At 40.4% G+C, this 15,114-nt stretch overlaps 1 protein-coding gene across 5 annotated transcripts in view; it reads left to right on the top strand.

The window, feature by feature from the left end:
* AUTS2 (activator of transcription and developmental regulator AUTS2) overlaps window positions 1-15,114 on the top strand; it is a 1,404,533-nt gene that overhangs the window by 623,425 nt on the left and 765,994 nt on the right. For all 5 annotated transcript variants that reach the window (XM_075589952.1, XM_075589953.1, XM_075589951.1 and 2 more), the window contains one exon: window positions 7,647-7,748. In XM_075589952.1, coding sequence (XP_075446067.1) covers window positions 7,647-7,748 — 102 coding nt within the window. The remainder of the gene's footprint in view (window positions 1-7,646; window positions 7,749-15,114) is intronic.

Genomic DNA, 15,114 nt, shown 5'->3' with positions numbered 1-15,114 from the left:
TTTTTTTTTCCCATTTAAGACAAGCTGCACTTGGCTGCTGCATGGAAAGCCACCCTTATGTCTGTAAAGTTCTGAATTACTCATACTAAATTACTTACTACTTATAGTAGATGGCTTTAAGCCTTTTTACCAATTATTTTGTGTGGTTGTGATCCCTATATAATTTTGCATGGAAAAACAAATCCTAATGGGTTTGGCACAAAGATGCTTGAAAAAAGTACAAAGAAAAACAGCAAAGACAACAATGGTAGCATTAGTCTGCATTCCTAGTCCTATTACAAAATCAGCTTTGTTTTGTCATTATCGGCTCACATTTCCCTCCCCGGCCAGACAGATTCTCTTTTGCAAATGACTTAATGGAAAATGACACTACTAAACGCCTCATGTCTCGATGGAACACGATATTGGGTGAGTTACTAAAAATGACTCGCTTCCAAGACATAAAGGGGATTATTTATCAAAGTCTCCTGGCCGCAAATCTGGGACAAAAATAAACGGAAGCAGATTTTGTAAGGAAAAACTTTCCCATTGTAACAGATGGGATTTTATTGATTGATATATCTGGTGGAGTGTGTTTGCAGCCAGGAGACTTTGATGAATGACTCCTTAAGATTCAGTCTGTTGCTGAGAATTACCAGGATATGGTAGATGTTACCAAATAACAAAGAATATGCAATCAATAAATAGTAAGATTGAAACTCCTATGATTTACCCTTCAGTTTAACAACTAGTAATACCATCCTTTTGATTTTGTTCATATCTGCTTACCTCAGATAAATATATTGTCTAATAATAATTCCAGTGTCCAAGTTCTTGTACATTTTTTTTGTTATTGTTCTTTAGTATAATGGGCACTTTTTTCCTGAGAATTTCTTGATTTAGGGACATTATGGCCCAGATCCGCATACCTTCTTTACTTGTATTGTATTGTATGTCTTTATTTGTATAGCGCCATTAGTGTACATAGCGCTTCACAGTAGTAATACATGTGGTAATCAAATAAATAACAGATAATATAAATAACAGATCATGTGAATAAGTGCTTCAGACATAAAAGTAACATTAAGGAAGAGGAGTCCCTGCCCCGAGGAGCTTACAGTCTAATTGGTAGGTAGGCAGAACGTACAGAGACAGTAGGAGGGAGTTCTGGTAAGTGCGTCTGCAGTGGGCCAGAATATCCACAGTGCTATTCATATGCTTCATATGCAAGTGTGTCTTAAGGTGGGTCTTGAAAGGTGGATAGAGAGGGTGCCAGTCGGGTACTGAGGGGAAGGGCATTCCAGAGGTGTGGGACAGTCAGTGAAAAAGGTTTAAGGCGGGAGAGGGCTTTAGATACAAAGGGGGTATTTAATGAGGTGTTAACATTAGCACTCGTGCTGCAGATATGCAAAAGGGGTGTTCCCTCTAAAAATGCCTATCCACAGAGCTCAGTTATAGTTAACTCAGGGATTTTATGAGACGATTGTTAGGTCACACCCAAAGGTGGCATTAGCTCCCTCCAGACCCTGAAATATGGGGCTTGCTGGAGAGGAGAGAGATAGACAGAAAGAATATGCAAAGTATATTTAAATGATGCCTATTATAATATATCCAGGTATCCCAGGTGTGCTCTGTTTTGTGATGTAAATATAGAAAGGGGGGATCCGGAGCGGCAGCAAGATAGGCAGAAAAATAGTGATGAAAACCCAAACGGTCAAAAATAAAAAGGCTTTATTCAATGAGACAACTAGACAGCAAGGTCCATATTCTCCCTCCTATGCGTTTCACGCCACAAGGGCGCTTTTTCGATGGTGCTCTGTTTTGTGCACATGTGTCTCTCAACGTGTTGTTTGAAGGTGTGTTTGAGGGGATATATATAAAGCACTTAGGAGCCAGTCTACTCAGTGAGACACAGGTAGCATGTTCAACAATAAAACCAGTTGTGTGTGAAATTTTAAGATAACTAAAATGGTAATGGCCTCCTTTGCACATAATTCAAAAAAGTATTTAGTTTTAAGTGTTATTAAATCAGAGTTTAAAACAAGTATTTTCTACCTTTTGCTGAATATAAAAAAAAAATTTCACCTGGTAATCCTCTTTTAAAAATCTAAAAAAAAAAAAAAATAGATAAAATACACAGTGCTTATAATCCCCAAGAACGTTTACCCCCACTCTTCTCTCTTAGTAAGTTTTGTTTTTCCCCCCATCAACCACCCACAGAATATCTATTATGCCCCTTTAGTATCTATCTTGGGCCCTCAGACTGGTATCTCCAATTCTGTTAAATAAGCTCTCATCTGTTACTCGCTCCCACCACTCGACCTCAAAACTGTTTAAAATATCAAGAATTGTCGACTCACCAGGTTGCTGTCTCACCCCCTCTCCCCCTCCCTTCCCTAACTGTCTTTTTTTTATGTACCCCCCCAGCCCCCTACCATTTATTTTTGAATGTTTTGCTTTCTGTATATTCCTGCTTGAAAACCCAATAAAAATATTGTTTAAAAAAAAAAATACACAGTGCGCTCAACCTAAATTCTACAATGTGATAATTGCAGTGTGCTAATGAATATGAAAAACTAATGTGATATAATCCCAAATACAACCATCTAGTGTATAGAGGATGGCAGCCTTAGGACAATAAAACAAGTCTATCCAACGACTTGTAACAACAATATGAACAAATAAACAATAAAGTCCTGGCGCAAATATCATAGAGAATACCAGTCCTTTAGAGGAAATGGGGAGGGTAGAAAAAATGGAATCCAGGTCAGTCCTGTTCACACTGTTTCTTCCCCTTTACGGAGTATTCTCTTGTTCCTATTCTCTGATCTTGGTGTTCTGCAAAGGAAAAATACAAAGACAAAAGACCATTGCGCAGTATCCTCTGAGTGATATATACACCTCTCCCCAGCTACTAACTACTTACAGCAAGGCTGTAGGAAATAGACACTGATTGGTATCTTTGCCTCAGGTTCCAGGTAGCCACTGTTTGCACCGGATCACTCCGCACCACTTCGGTCTTCAGATATCCATCCACACAGATATAAGTACCCAAAGGATATAGAAGGCAAACATGGTGCAAATACCGCTAGTATATAAAAATGTATTAAAAAGACATAACAAAAACACCACAAGGTGTCACACTCACATTTAAAATGTGATGGTTGAACCATCTACAACAAGCCGTCCGCTGCCTGTAGGTTCCAAGCTGCATACACTAGTTGCTGGGGTTAGATCCCTTCCTCCCTCCTTCTCGCGGCCGCGACTCCATTGGGATCCTCCCCCCAATGTAAATGCTACTAGGTTGCTGCTCTCTTCATGTCTGCAAGTAAAGTGAATAGTGAAGAGTCTATTCACTCTTTTAAAAATCGACTGATACATGTATATGAAAAATGTGTTACTTGAAGGATCTGGTTGAGGCACATCTTAACAATTTCAAAATATTACCCAATGTATATATTTTTCTCTCACTCACATGACATGTTAACAGAATAGTAAAAGAAAATCCTCACGTTCATTTAACTAGTAATTTTTCTGTCTGAAAACTCTGTCCATGAAATGATGTTACAACATGCAGAATATGTATCAAGTAGTTCAAGTTCAAAGAACAGTTGGTTGTTACAGTATATTTCATATAGCACTTCATTTAATACATGTGTATTGAATTATTTCTGACATTTTATTCACATTTCTGATGACAGTTTCTCTTCCACTCATCATTTGGTAAAACTGCTCCTGCGCTGTCTCTCCTACCAAGCTCCTCAGGACTGAAATCACTTCTCTGTGTCTCTCCAGCTCTGCCTCTCTTTCACATCCTCCTCATACTCTCTCCCTTGGTCCCTCCTCCTATGACATCATCCTCCCTCATTGCCAATCACAGTAATCCCTTCCTGGGTTCAGTCTTTGGCCGGAGGGCATCCATCATTAGACATTAAAAGAGTTTGTAGAAGGGTATTACACTGACAATTTTGTTTTGAACAATGTTTAACAAAGTTGTCCACCCTATCTTTATACCTTCTGTCTCCCTCTAACAACATCCTCATCAATCACTCTGCATTTCTATCTGAGGCAATGAGTTTCTATTTGAGTTTGCATTGTTACAATTTCAGATACCTACAGTTAGGTCCAGAAATAATTGGACACTGACACAATTTTCATAATTTTGGCTCTGTACGCCACCACAATGGATTTGAAATGAAACAACCGAGATGCAATAGAAGTGCAGACTTTCAGGTTTAATTCAAGGGGTTGAATAAAAATATCATATGAAACTTTTAGGAATTGCTACCATTTTCATACACAGTCCCCTTATTTCAGGGGCTCAAATGTAATTGGACAAATGAATACAATCATAAATAAAATGTTAATTTTTTATACTTTGTCGAGAATCCTTTGCAGGCAATGACTGCTTGAAGTCTGGAACGCATGGACATCACCAAATGCTTGGTTTCCTCCTTTGTGATGCTTTGCCAGGCCTTTACTGCAGCTGTCTTCAGTTGTTGTTTGTTCATGGGTCTTTCTGCTTTAAGTTCTGTCTTCAGCAAGTGAAATGCAATGCCGATCAGGTTGAGATCAGGTGATTGACTCGGCCATTGCAGAATATTCCACTTCTTTGTCTTAAAAAAAACTCCTGGGTTGCTTTTGCAGTATGTTTTGGGTTATTATCCATCTATAAAGTGAAGCTCTGTCCAATCAACTTCACTGAATTTAGCTGAATCTGAGCAGACAATAAATCACTATACACTTCAGAATTCATCTGGCTGCTTCTGTCTTCTGTCACATCATTAATAAACACTAGTGACCCAGTGCCATTGGAAGCCATGCATGCCCATGCCATAACACTGCCTCAACTGTGTTTTACAGATGATGTGGTATGCTTCGGATCATGAGCTATTCCAAGCTTTCTCCATACTTTTTTCTTCCCATCATTCTGGTACAGGTTGATCTTAGTTTCATCTGTCCAAAGAATGCTGTTCCAGAACTGGGCTGGCTTTTTTAGATATTGTTTGGCAAAGTGTAATCTGGCCTTTCTATTCTTGAGGCTTATGAATGGTTTGCACCTTGTGTTGAACCCTCTGTATTTGCTCTCATGAAGTCTTCTCTTTATGGAAGACTTGGATAATGATATGCCTACCTCCTGGAGAGTGTTCTTCACTTGGCTGGATATTGTGAAGGGGGTTTTCTTTACCATGGAAAGGATCCTACGATCATCCACCACTGTTGTCATCCGTGGACATCCAGGCCTTTTTGCGTTGCAGAGCTCACCAGTGCGTTCTTTTTACTCAGAATGTACCAAACTGTTGATTTGGCCACTCCTTATGTTCCTGTTATCTCTCTGATGGATTTTCTTTTTTTTTTGCAGCCTAAGGATGCCCTGTTTCACTTGCATTGAGAGCTCCTTTGATCGCATGTTGTGGGTTCACAGCAACAGCTTGCAAATGCAAATGCCACACCTGGAATCAACTCCAGACCTTTTACCTGCTTAATTGATGATGAAATAACGAAGGAATAGCCCACACCTGTCCATGAAACAGCTTTTGAGTCAATTGTCCAATTACTTTGGTCCCTTGAAAAAGAGGGGGCTACATATTAAAGAGATGTAATTCCTAAACCCTTCGTCCAATTTGGATGTGAATACCCTCAAATTAAAGCTGATAGACTGCACTTTAAGCCCATATTCATTATTTAACTGTAACTTGAATTTATTTTGGTACATAGCCAAAATAACAAAACTTGTATCAGTGTCCAATTATTTCCGGACCTAACTGTATATTCTAAGTTAACAAGTGTAGCAATGTTAGTACTGTATGCTAACTAAAAAAATAGGTTTATGTATAGTAATGATATACAGTAGGCATTGATTGTAATGAAATATATATATATATATATATATATATATATATATATATATATATATATATATATATAATGTCTTCATTTATATAGCGCCAAAATTGTACTCAGTGCTTCACAAATAATATATAAATATATATATATATATATATATATATATATATATATATAATATATATACACACAGTGGTCAACAAATCACCCAAAAATCTACTCGCCGAACCAAAAAATCTACTCGCCGAACCAAAAAATCTACTCGCCTCCTATCCCCGCCCCTAGCCCCACTTTTTAAAAAAGGAGTAAATTCCTTTTAAGAATTAAGTGTGTGACTAGTTTGGGTAGGTGGGTGAATGAGTGTTTGACTAGGGTGGGCGGGTGAGTGTGTGACTAGGGTGGGTGGGTCAGTGTGTGACTAGGGTGGGTGGGTGAGTGTGTGACTAGGGTGGGTGGTTGAGTGTGTGACTAGTCTGGGTGGGTGAGTGTGAGACTAGTCTGGGTGGGTGAGTGAGTGGCTAATCTTGGTGACTGTCTGACTAGGTGGCTGGCTGACTGACTGACTGGATGGCCGACTGGGTGGGTGATTGACTGACTGGGTGACTGACTGGGTGACTGACTGACTGACTGGGTGAGTGGGTGACTATATACCATATATGGGTGATACCATATATTAGTTCACACAAAAATATCACTTGAATTACTAAAAGCCATAATACTGTTTATGATGTGTTTCAGACATTTATTTGATTCCCAATAGTTATCTTTGTATGCACATAACTTTTTATAATGAAAAGGTTAAGTCCTACACTCGGTACATTGCTTTTTGCCTATTCCAATAAATAACTCAATGATAATCAGGGCCTGGATGTGAGTAAGGGCAGTTTGTGGAAGGTCTTAAATATTGTAGCGTTATTCCCACGCGCTAACATGAAGAGGTCTGAGGATCTCCGGCGTTAAGCAAACTGCTCATTACCGTGTGATTTGCATATAAGTAAGAAAAAACGTCCGCTAACAATGTATCACTGCAATATTTTTCAGGCGAATGCGAGGACATCATACCGCAAATCCCCTTTGGGTATACGCATTAAGGATATCGATACGTGAAATGGCGATAACGTTAATGCTAAAAATGTAACGCACTTCTGAGGATCTACCCCTTAGTGAGTCAGAGGAAGCAATAAAGAAAGGATACTAATTGCAAGCCTGAAGAAAACAGCTAAAGAGAAGTGACAAAAAGAGCTACAACTTTTGCTGGATTAATTTAATACTGTAAAATAAACAATTAGATTCAGCAACGGCCCCCTGTGCCTTTTTTAATGGCAGGATTAACATTTGGAGTTGAGGGGATAGAGATTTTGTTTCTGCTGTGTAGGTCAAGTGAGGAAGTAGTTGTACAGTGGCTACAAGTCTGTTGTGGGATTAACCATAATTAGACGATGGAGAGTGGCAGCCAGCTAATCAGCAATGGGTACTCACACACTAGCTCCAGTTAAGAGCTCTGTGGAATGCTTGCTGCAGTAGCAGCTGTTACCTTGGAAATTGAAAAAACACACAATAAAATAGGTTATTGTAATCGAATAGGTTTTTACTACTCCATTCTCACTACAGTTTGACTCCTAATTGGTTAAGTACATACGTTGTTTGCAGACTTTATTCCAGTTTTGCATGGTTTCTTTTGTGATCAGTTATTATAAGTATCCAATTGTTATCTTTGAGTAGTTAGTAAAGTAACCATAGGACTGAAATACAATGTCCTGCTTTCATTTCTTATTTATGCTTGTATAATTAATGCATCCTTTTTTTCTCTCTCTCTTCAGCTCAAATCAGGTAAAAACAGCTGCAGAGACAGCGACAGCGAAAGCCCGAGTGGAGAATCGAAACCTTCCCAGCGAAGTACCATTCACGAGAAGCTAACTGATGTAAGTAACGCCAACTTAATGGAAAATATTGATGAAATATGCCATGGTTGTGCTGCAGCATGTGTAGGGGCAAAGGGGATACTTAAATCACAGCTCAGAAATGGACACGTCTCTCAGCCCGGTGTCACAGTGTACATTTTCTTTTTTTACAATATATACCAGTGTTACTACACATTCTTAATCAAGCAGTTGAGAAAGAAATGCCAGTGTCCACTTTCTGACAGGTGATAAGAAAGGTAGGCAGGAGTTGTAATGATTATCCAGGTTAAGAGCAGCAATACAGGTTTCTCTCCTATTTTTTTCTTTCTATATTTAAGGCATGTGACAAGGTATAATTCGACAATTTTACCTAAGCTGACAATTGTTTGGTGCTCCTGTTATAAATCTGTAAAAATTCTGCTTGTGTACCTAACAAAATGGACGCCCTTCAGTTTCAGTCAATCCTTCAGTCAGTGTAACTCACAAGCCGAAAAGTGTTGCAAAGATCTTGCACTGCTGGAGAAGAGTGTTAAAACCTGCTATAGAAATGAAAGGATGCTCAGTATATTAAAACTCATTAAAAATGGCCTTAAGAGTCGAATTATCATTATTGTCTAATACTATGGAACAGATTTATTAACAAAAAAAGTCATATAAGATTTCACGTTTTGAATGTCAGATGTCTGATATCTTTAAAATGTGGACCACGATATGCATATTATTATGTACTGCTTTTGAGGTACATGGAAACTAAGACTTGGCCTTTTGACAGAGCCCCATTACTCTTTCATTCTAATGAGATCCAAGCAAAAGAATAGCAGCTCCAGAATGTGAACAGATAACACAAAGAAACAGTCTTTATTTTAGACTTAAGTTTGAGACAGTAGGAATCAGTTAATGATCAAGCTGTACCATCTCTCCTCATCAAGTGAAACACAAGAATGTTGAGACTTTGATCTAAGAAAAGAAGCTACGAGAAGTTCAGCCTTTATTAGAACTCACCACACTGTATATATTGCTTATCTGCACCAAAGCTAAAATTGCACAAGGGATATATTTGATTAAAGTTGAAATCGTGACTCTGTAAACTTATTAGTTAGGTACCTTACGACTTTTGAAAGATACATTGTCAGCTACTCTGCAACTTCACAACTAGTTGAAAATATGTCAGACTGCTTCAACACATCTAAATAAAAACCCTGTATTCACTGGATTTACCTAAAATAATAATTTAGGTGCAGTCTGCTAGATGCATTATAGTATTAAATATCCCAATTTTTTTTAGCACATTTAAATGGGAGCCACAAGAAGATTCCCGGTTAAAGAGATTTATCGCTTAGATTGTAAATCCTTCGGGGCAGGGACTCTTATCCTAATGTTTACTTTTATTATTATTATTATTATTTTATGCATCAAGCGCTTATTCCTATTATATCTCTTATTATTATGTCACGTGTAAGCGCTATGTACATGGATACAAATAAAGATATAGATACATATTGAGATCAGAAGTCTGGGAACCTCCAGGTAGTTGAAATTGTTGAGAAGTTGAGGTGGCGATTTGACGCCCGCAAAACTTCTGTAGTTAAATGTCTAAGGCCGACTAGTAAGTAAGCAGGACTGGGGTTTGTCTTAGTTAGACTCCCTCTTATTCATTCGCTCACTAGTGATGATATTGCTAGCAGCTATTTTTATTTTACAAAAGCAGCAATATGTATTCCAAGATTCCTGTTGTGTGAAGAAGTCTTTTTTTTTACCATTGATTGCGTAATTTGCATTATTATTGACAATATTTTGTAAAGGGTGATGATGACCATCAGTCATATACCAACAATACAGTTCAGAAAGACTGTGTGGTGCTCAGAGAATCCTAGACAGATTCATGGAGTTTTTGATTGAAGATATCAGTGCATGGTACCTGTCCGGTAACTGATGTAGAGTATATAACAGGTAATTATCATGATCTACACACCTTACTGGAATGATCCCACATACTTCAATGAAGATACAAACACAAACATGTGCCCAGAAAATTGTCTAGTGTATATTAAGGGTCAGGTCCTGAATATTGGTCTGAATAATATCAGTATCATATGATTCATGGTGCATGTTTTTTGCATGGGTAGTGCGCCGTTTTTTCTCCTTGCTGTTTCCATACACCAACAATAGGTAATGCTTATTAATTGGTCATATTCTGAAAAAGGAAATGGATTTGTACATACAGTATGCAGCAAATCATACTTTTGATCAGAACTCTTATTCCAGAATTCACTATTCGCCACGGTATCACACTCCAATCCCATGCTAATTGCTCTTCACTTGAAAAGCAGTTAACTTGGGAATTGCGGTGTGACACAGTGCATCAGCGCTTAGTGAATCCCGGTGTTACTGTAGTTAGATATAAGCTCATACAATTGAAAGCCTGAAGTGGATTATTTTTTCAGCCACGACACATATTAGGAATATATTAGTGATATATTGTGTTGTAGATAGTGATATTTCTTCGAAGCATAAACATTGGGAGTAATGGGAATTGTGTTGAGATGAAAGTGCCAAAAATGAATAGAGAGAAGTGCACGCTAATAAAAAATGATATTTAACGGGTCATCATTAAAAGTCGAGGTTAAAGTCCACCTACATATTTCATGCCGTAGCACTTTATCAAGGTGTTACACTGGATGTGTTAGTCTCCCAGGCAACATCACACAGACAGCAGGGACGTGACAGCGCGCTGCTTGATCTCTGACTCAGCTGATTGGACTTTGAGTCAGCTAATGTGCATTTGCATTAATGATGGGACTCACCTGTATTTTTGCACGGTTTTTAATTTATTGGTTGATTGGTGGGTGTGTCTGGCACTTGGGATAGGGTATGTAAGGTTCTCACTGACTATGGTTCTATGCACACCCCAAGAGAAAGATCCCATTGTGTGGATCGAAACGTTGGACTTGCGTTATTTATTTCTAAATACACTTTTTGTGCTTTATATCTCTGAGTGCTGTCGTCTTTTTTGCCATCAACACGGGTGATACCGGTTTGCCTGGGATACCGGTTCGCACATGCGCAGCTCCGTCCAGTCCGTAGTCGAAATCGGGGCCGAACGGGCAGGGTCCAGAGCAAGTGGAGTATAAGTTAGGCATCCTGGTCCTGGCGTTTAAAAGGAGAAGGTCCCCCGTTCTTGCGTCCCGCAAACCGGGTTGATTAACTGCATGCTCCAGATCGGAGCTGAAGATCGTGGTTGCATGCGGCTGTAGTTGTTTGGGGTCTTGGAGTGATTTTACCATCTCTACATGCCTGCTGGGCACATTATGTTGACATTGTGCTGAACCGTTTTGCTCAGTGACAGTGTCGGTGCTGGGGTTGCCATGGCTCCGAAGACGCTCCGCTCGCCTTGCTGTGTTCACGTGGTAGGACTCTCCACTATAGACGCACGCCACCACGATCTTCAGCTGCGATCTGGAGCACGCAGTTAATCAACCCGCTTTGCAGGATGCACGAACAGGGGACCTTCTCCCTTTAAACACCAGGACTAGGATGCCTAACTTATACTCCACTTGCTCTGGACCCTGCTCGTTCAGCAAAGATTTGGACTGCGGACTGGACAGAGCTGTGCATGCGCGAACCGGTCTCTCAGGCAACCATGACCCTACCTCACACAGACAGCTGGGACGTGACAGCGCGCTGCTTGATCTCTGACTCAGCTGATGTGCATTTGCATCAATGATGGGACTCAACTGTATTTCCGCGCAGTTTTTAATTTATTGATTGATTGGTGGGTGTGTCTAGCACTTGGGATAGGGTATGTAAGGTTCTCACTGTCTATGGTTCTATGCACACCCCCCAGAGAAAGATCCCATTATGTGGATCGAAACGTTGGACCTGTGTTATTTATTTCTAAATACACTATTTGTGCTTTACATCTCTGAGTGCTGTCGTCTTCTTTGCCATCAATATCAACGAATGGTGGTAAAGTATCTGATTTATGGCCCTAGCACTGGACCTTTATTTGTTTATACAGGAGTGCTAGTGACTGCTTTCCCACACATATATATATGTGTGTGTGTGTGTGTGTTTGTGTGTGTGTGATAGCACTTCCTTATAGAAACGTCTTCATGTTCTGAAATGTATTATAGAATGGGCAGTTGTAATAACAATATGTAGAGCAATATATACAAACGAAGAAAAAAAAGCTTTGCCGGGAATTTTTGTCACTTAGAGAGGTATCTGGCAAAATGTTTGTGAGTTAGAAGTAGACTCCTTAGCAGACTCTCCCAACTATCAATGTAGAGCAAAAACATTTAACCAGATTTCTCCATAGGATAAAATTAGATATTTGCTTTAATATACCTGGTGTGGTTTTTTTCTGTGCTCCAGCTTTGCCCCAGTTTTGCAGTTGGAATGCTTTGAAACATATCCCTTCTTACTATTCTACCATGTTATCATTCTGAGGATCCTAGGCCTGCTTCCTTTAATCTACACCAGCAGTAGTGGCTGGTGTTCCTGGATCTCAGAAGGTCTCTGAGGCAGCTGTGGAGTTCCACCCCAATTATTATTGGAAGACTCCAATAATTTATTATTGAAATTATCTAAATAGAAGTGTAATACCCCTATGATCACACATACGTATATTGATGGACATGCCCTCTGGCCAGTGGCTGTGATCCAAGAAAACGACTGAGATCATAGGGCACCAAGAAGGATGACATCACGGAAGGAGGAGTGGGGAAGGATATAGGTAAAGAGAAGCACTTGAGCAAGGAGAGACCCACAAGGAGAGAGATGACCTATCCTGAGGGGCCTGGCAAGTGATACAGTGTGGTGGCACAGCTTTCCTAGTCTGACAGAACAGCATGTACTGGGGACAGCAGATACGATCAAGGAGGGTACATCACCTGATGAAAGGGAACCTGTGGAAACTGGGGTTTCGAAGTTGTGAGTAGACCAAGTGGAAACACATCCAGGGGATTTCCCCTACAACCCATTAGTATCCATTAGCACATAGGCCACCAGGACTGAGTAAGAGACACTGTAGGACAATTGCGTAGCGGGGTACTTTACTATTCGCTGTACGATTGCGATAAGTATTGTTCATGGTCCTCTGATTCTATAGATGCAATGTTCTCCAGATAGTGGATCACAAGTATCCATTAACTTCAAGCCATGGCATGAAAACATCTGAAACATTGGCCGTTGCAGCTATTAGATGGGCTTGTCGTATGGGACCTCAGTGATGCCAGCTACCCTTATCTAGGGAATATAGTAGTGGAGTTGGAGTTCCCCAAAAAGTCACAGGAGTATCAGGACCATTGACTGTGGTTGCATTGATAAGTCCAGAGGCCCGAAGTACAAGACACGGGCTATAATCAGAACAAATGCAAAGATTTCTAGCCCACTTGTAAGATGGTGTCAGACCATTGAGGGAGATGATTATGGTCTATAGATTAGGACTTTTAACATTCGCCTATGTGCTTGAATGCATAACGGTGAGCAGAGAAGAGAACAAGTACCCTGACCAAAGATCTGATAGGAGAGGTCAGATGCAATAGACCAAGTCCAATGAAAGTGCCCCCAACAGTATCCATCATATAGAAAGAAGGGTAACCATCCATTGAGAAGTAGAAGGCCCCACCATGATGATAGATGGTTATCCCCGGATTCCCAGGTGGGCTGCTTGTATAGAGTTAGGTGATGTCAGTATCCACGTAGGAGCTAGGACGGATAACATTCAAAGTAAGGAACAAAACTACCCACTATGTGCTGGTGAGAAGAGGTACAGTAATGGATAACCTGTACAGTACCGAAGTATTGGGTTAAGCCTGGCAGAGCAAGACTAGCTTGGGGAGATTGACCCTGTATCTGTTTGACTTTGGAGACAGCACTTTCCCTGAGAAGTGGAAGCGGTACCTAGGGGAGAAGATGACCAGATGGCCTGAAGGGTTGTCCACCTATGAGTGGGATGTGGGACATTCCAAGGGAGTAGATCACCAATATGCCTACATGATACCTGTCCATTTAGAGAGAGGTAACGGCGTCTGGTCCGATCCGATGTTGAAGATCCGAGTTATCTGCAGGAGTTACAAGCAGCAGGTATAATATCAGAGTAAAGAAGCCCTTAAGCTTCCCCAATTGTGGTGGTCTGATAGAAGAGTGGAGCAATGCGGATGTGTATAGATTACCATATGTTGAATAAATGGACTACGACAGATCAATATACTATGCCCAGAATAAAAAATGCATTGAATTGTCTCACTGGGAACAAGTAGTTTTTAGTCCTTGACCTTTGAAGTGGTTACTACCAGATCCCTATGCACGAGAAAGATAAGAAGATGGTCTTCCTATGCCCCCTAGGTTCTACCAATTTCAACTTATGCCCCAAGGAGTGTCAGGGCGTCCGCCAATTTTCAGAGGCTAATGGAATGAGTTTATGAAATATGAACCTGTTGGAGGTACTAGTGTACCTAGATTACCTCATAGTCTTCGGGAGGACCTTAGTGGAACATGAGACTCGCCTGATGAAAGTGTTGGACCAGTTGAGCGATTGTTGATTGAAACTATCTATTGACAAATGCCAGTTTTTCAGAACATCGGTTAGTTATGTGGGACAAATAATCTCTGAAAAAGACCCTTCAAAACTGCAGGTGATTGCCTCCTTCCATGGCCAAGACAATTACATGAGGTGAGATCTTTCCTGGGGTTTTGTGGATACTATAGATGGTTTGAGGATAACTCCTCAGCCATAGTACAGCCTTTGACAAAGCTGACAAAGGGCTATCCTCCATCTCGTTGATGCAGTTTGACCCAGGGACACAAGTGGCCAGGAATATATCAAAGCTACAGAGCCATTTGGAACCAGGTGAACTACAAAATGCAAGGAAACATTCTAAAAAATCAAGACCCACCTCACTCACGCTCCAATGATGGCTTTTGCTGACCCACAGAAACCCTATATACTGCATGTGGACACCAGCCTGGAAGGACTGGGAGCAGTGCTGTACCAAGAACACTCTGATGAATTAAGGCCTCTTGCATTAGTAAATCAGGGTCTTGCCCCATCAGGAAAGAATTATGCAGTCCTGAAACTCAAATTCTTGGCATTAAAATAGGCCGTAGAAGACAAGCTGCATGATTACCTCTATGGTATGGCCTCATCAGTTATGGTCCACACTGACATGCTTATCTATATTCTATTCTCTGCTAAACTAGATGCCAAAGTATAAAGTATAGACCGGACAATCAGAACATCGATGCAGATGCATTATCCAGGCTCTCCCGAAGTGCCTGGGAACTCGATAGTCAGTGGAAGGAAATAACGGCAACCAGAGTACGGACCAAGTGCACCCCAATGTTTCCCTGCTACTGAGACCAGTGGTATAATGTGGTGATGAAG

The sequence above is a fragment of the Ascaphus truei genome, chromosome 3, assembly GCF_040206685.1.
Source record: "Ascaphus truei isolate aAscTru1 chromosome 3, aAscTru1.hap1, whole genome shotgun sequence".
In the NCBI taxonomy this organism is placed as follows: Eukaryota; Metazoa; Chordata; class Amphibia; order Anura; family Ascaphidae; genus Ascaphus; species Ascaphus truei.
The sequence above is the reverse complement of the archived record's forward strand: the minus strand, read 5'-3'. Positions and strand labels throughout refer to the sequence as shown.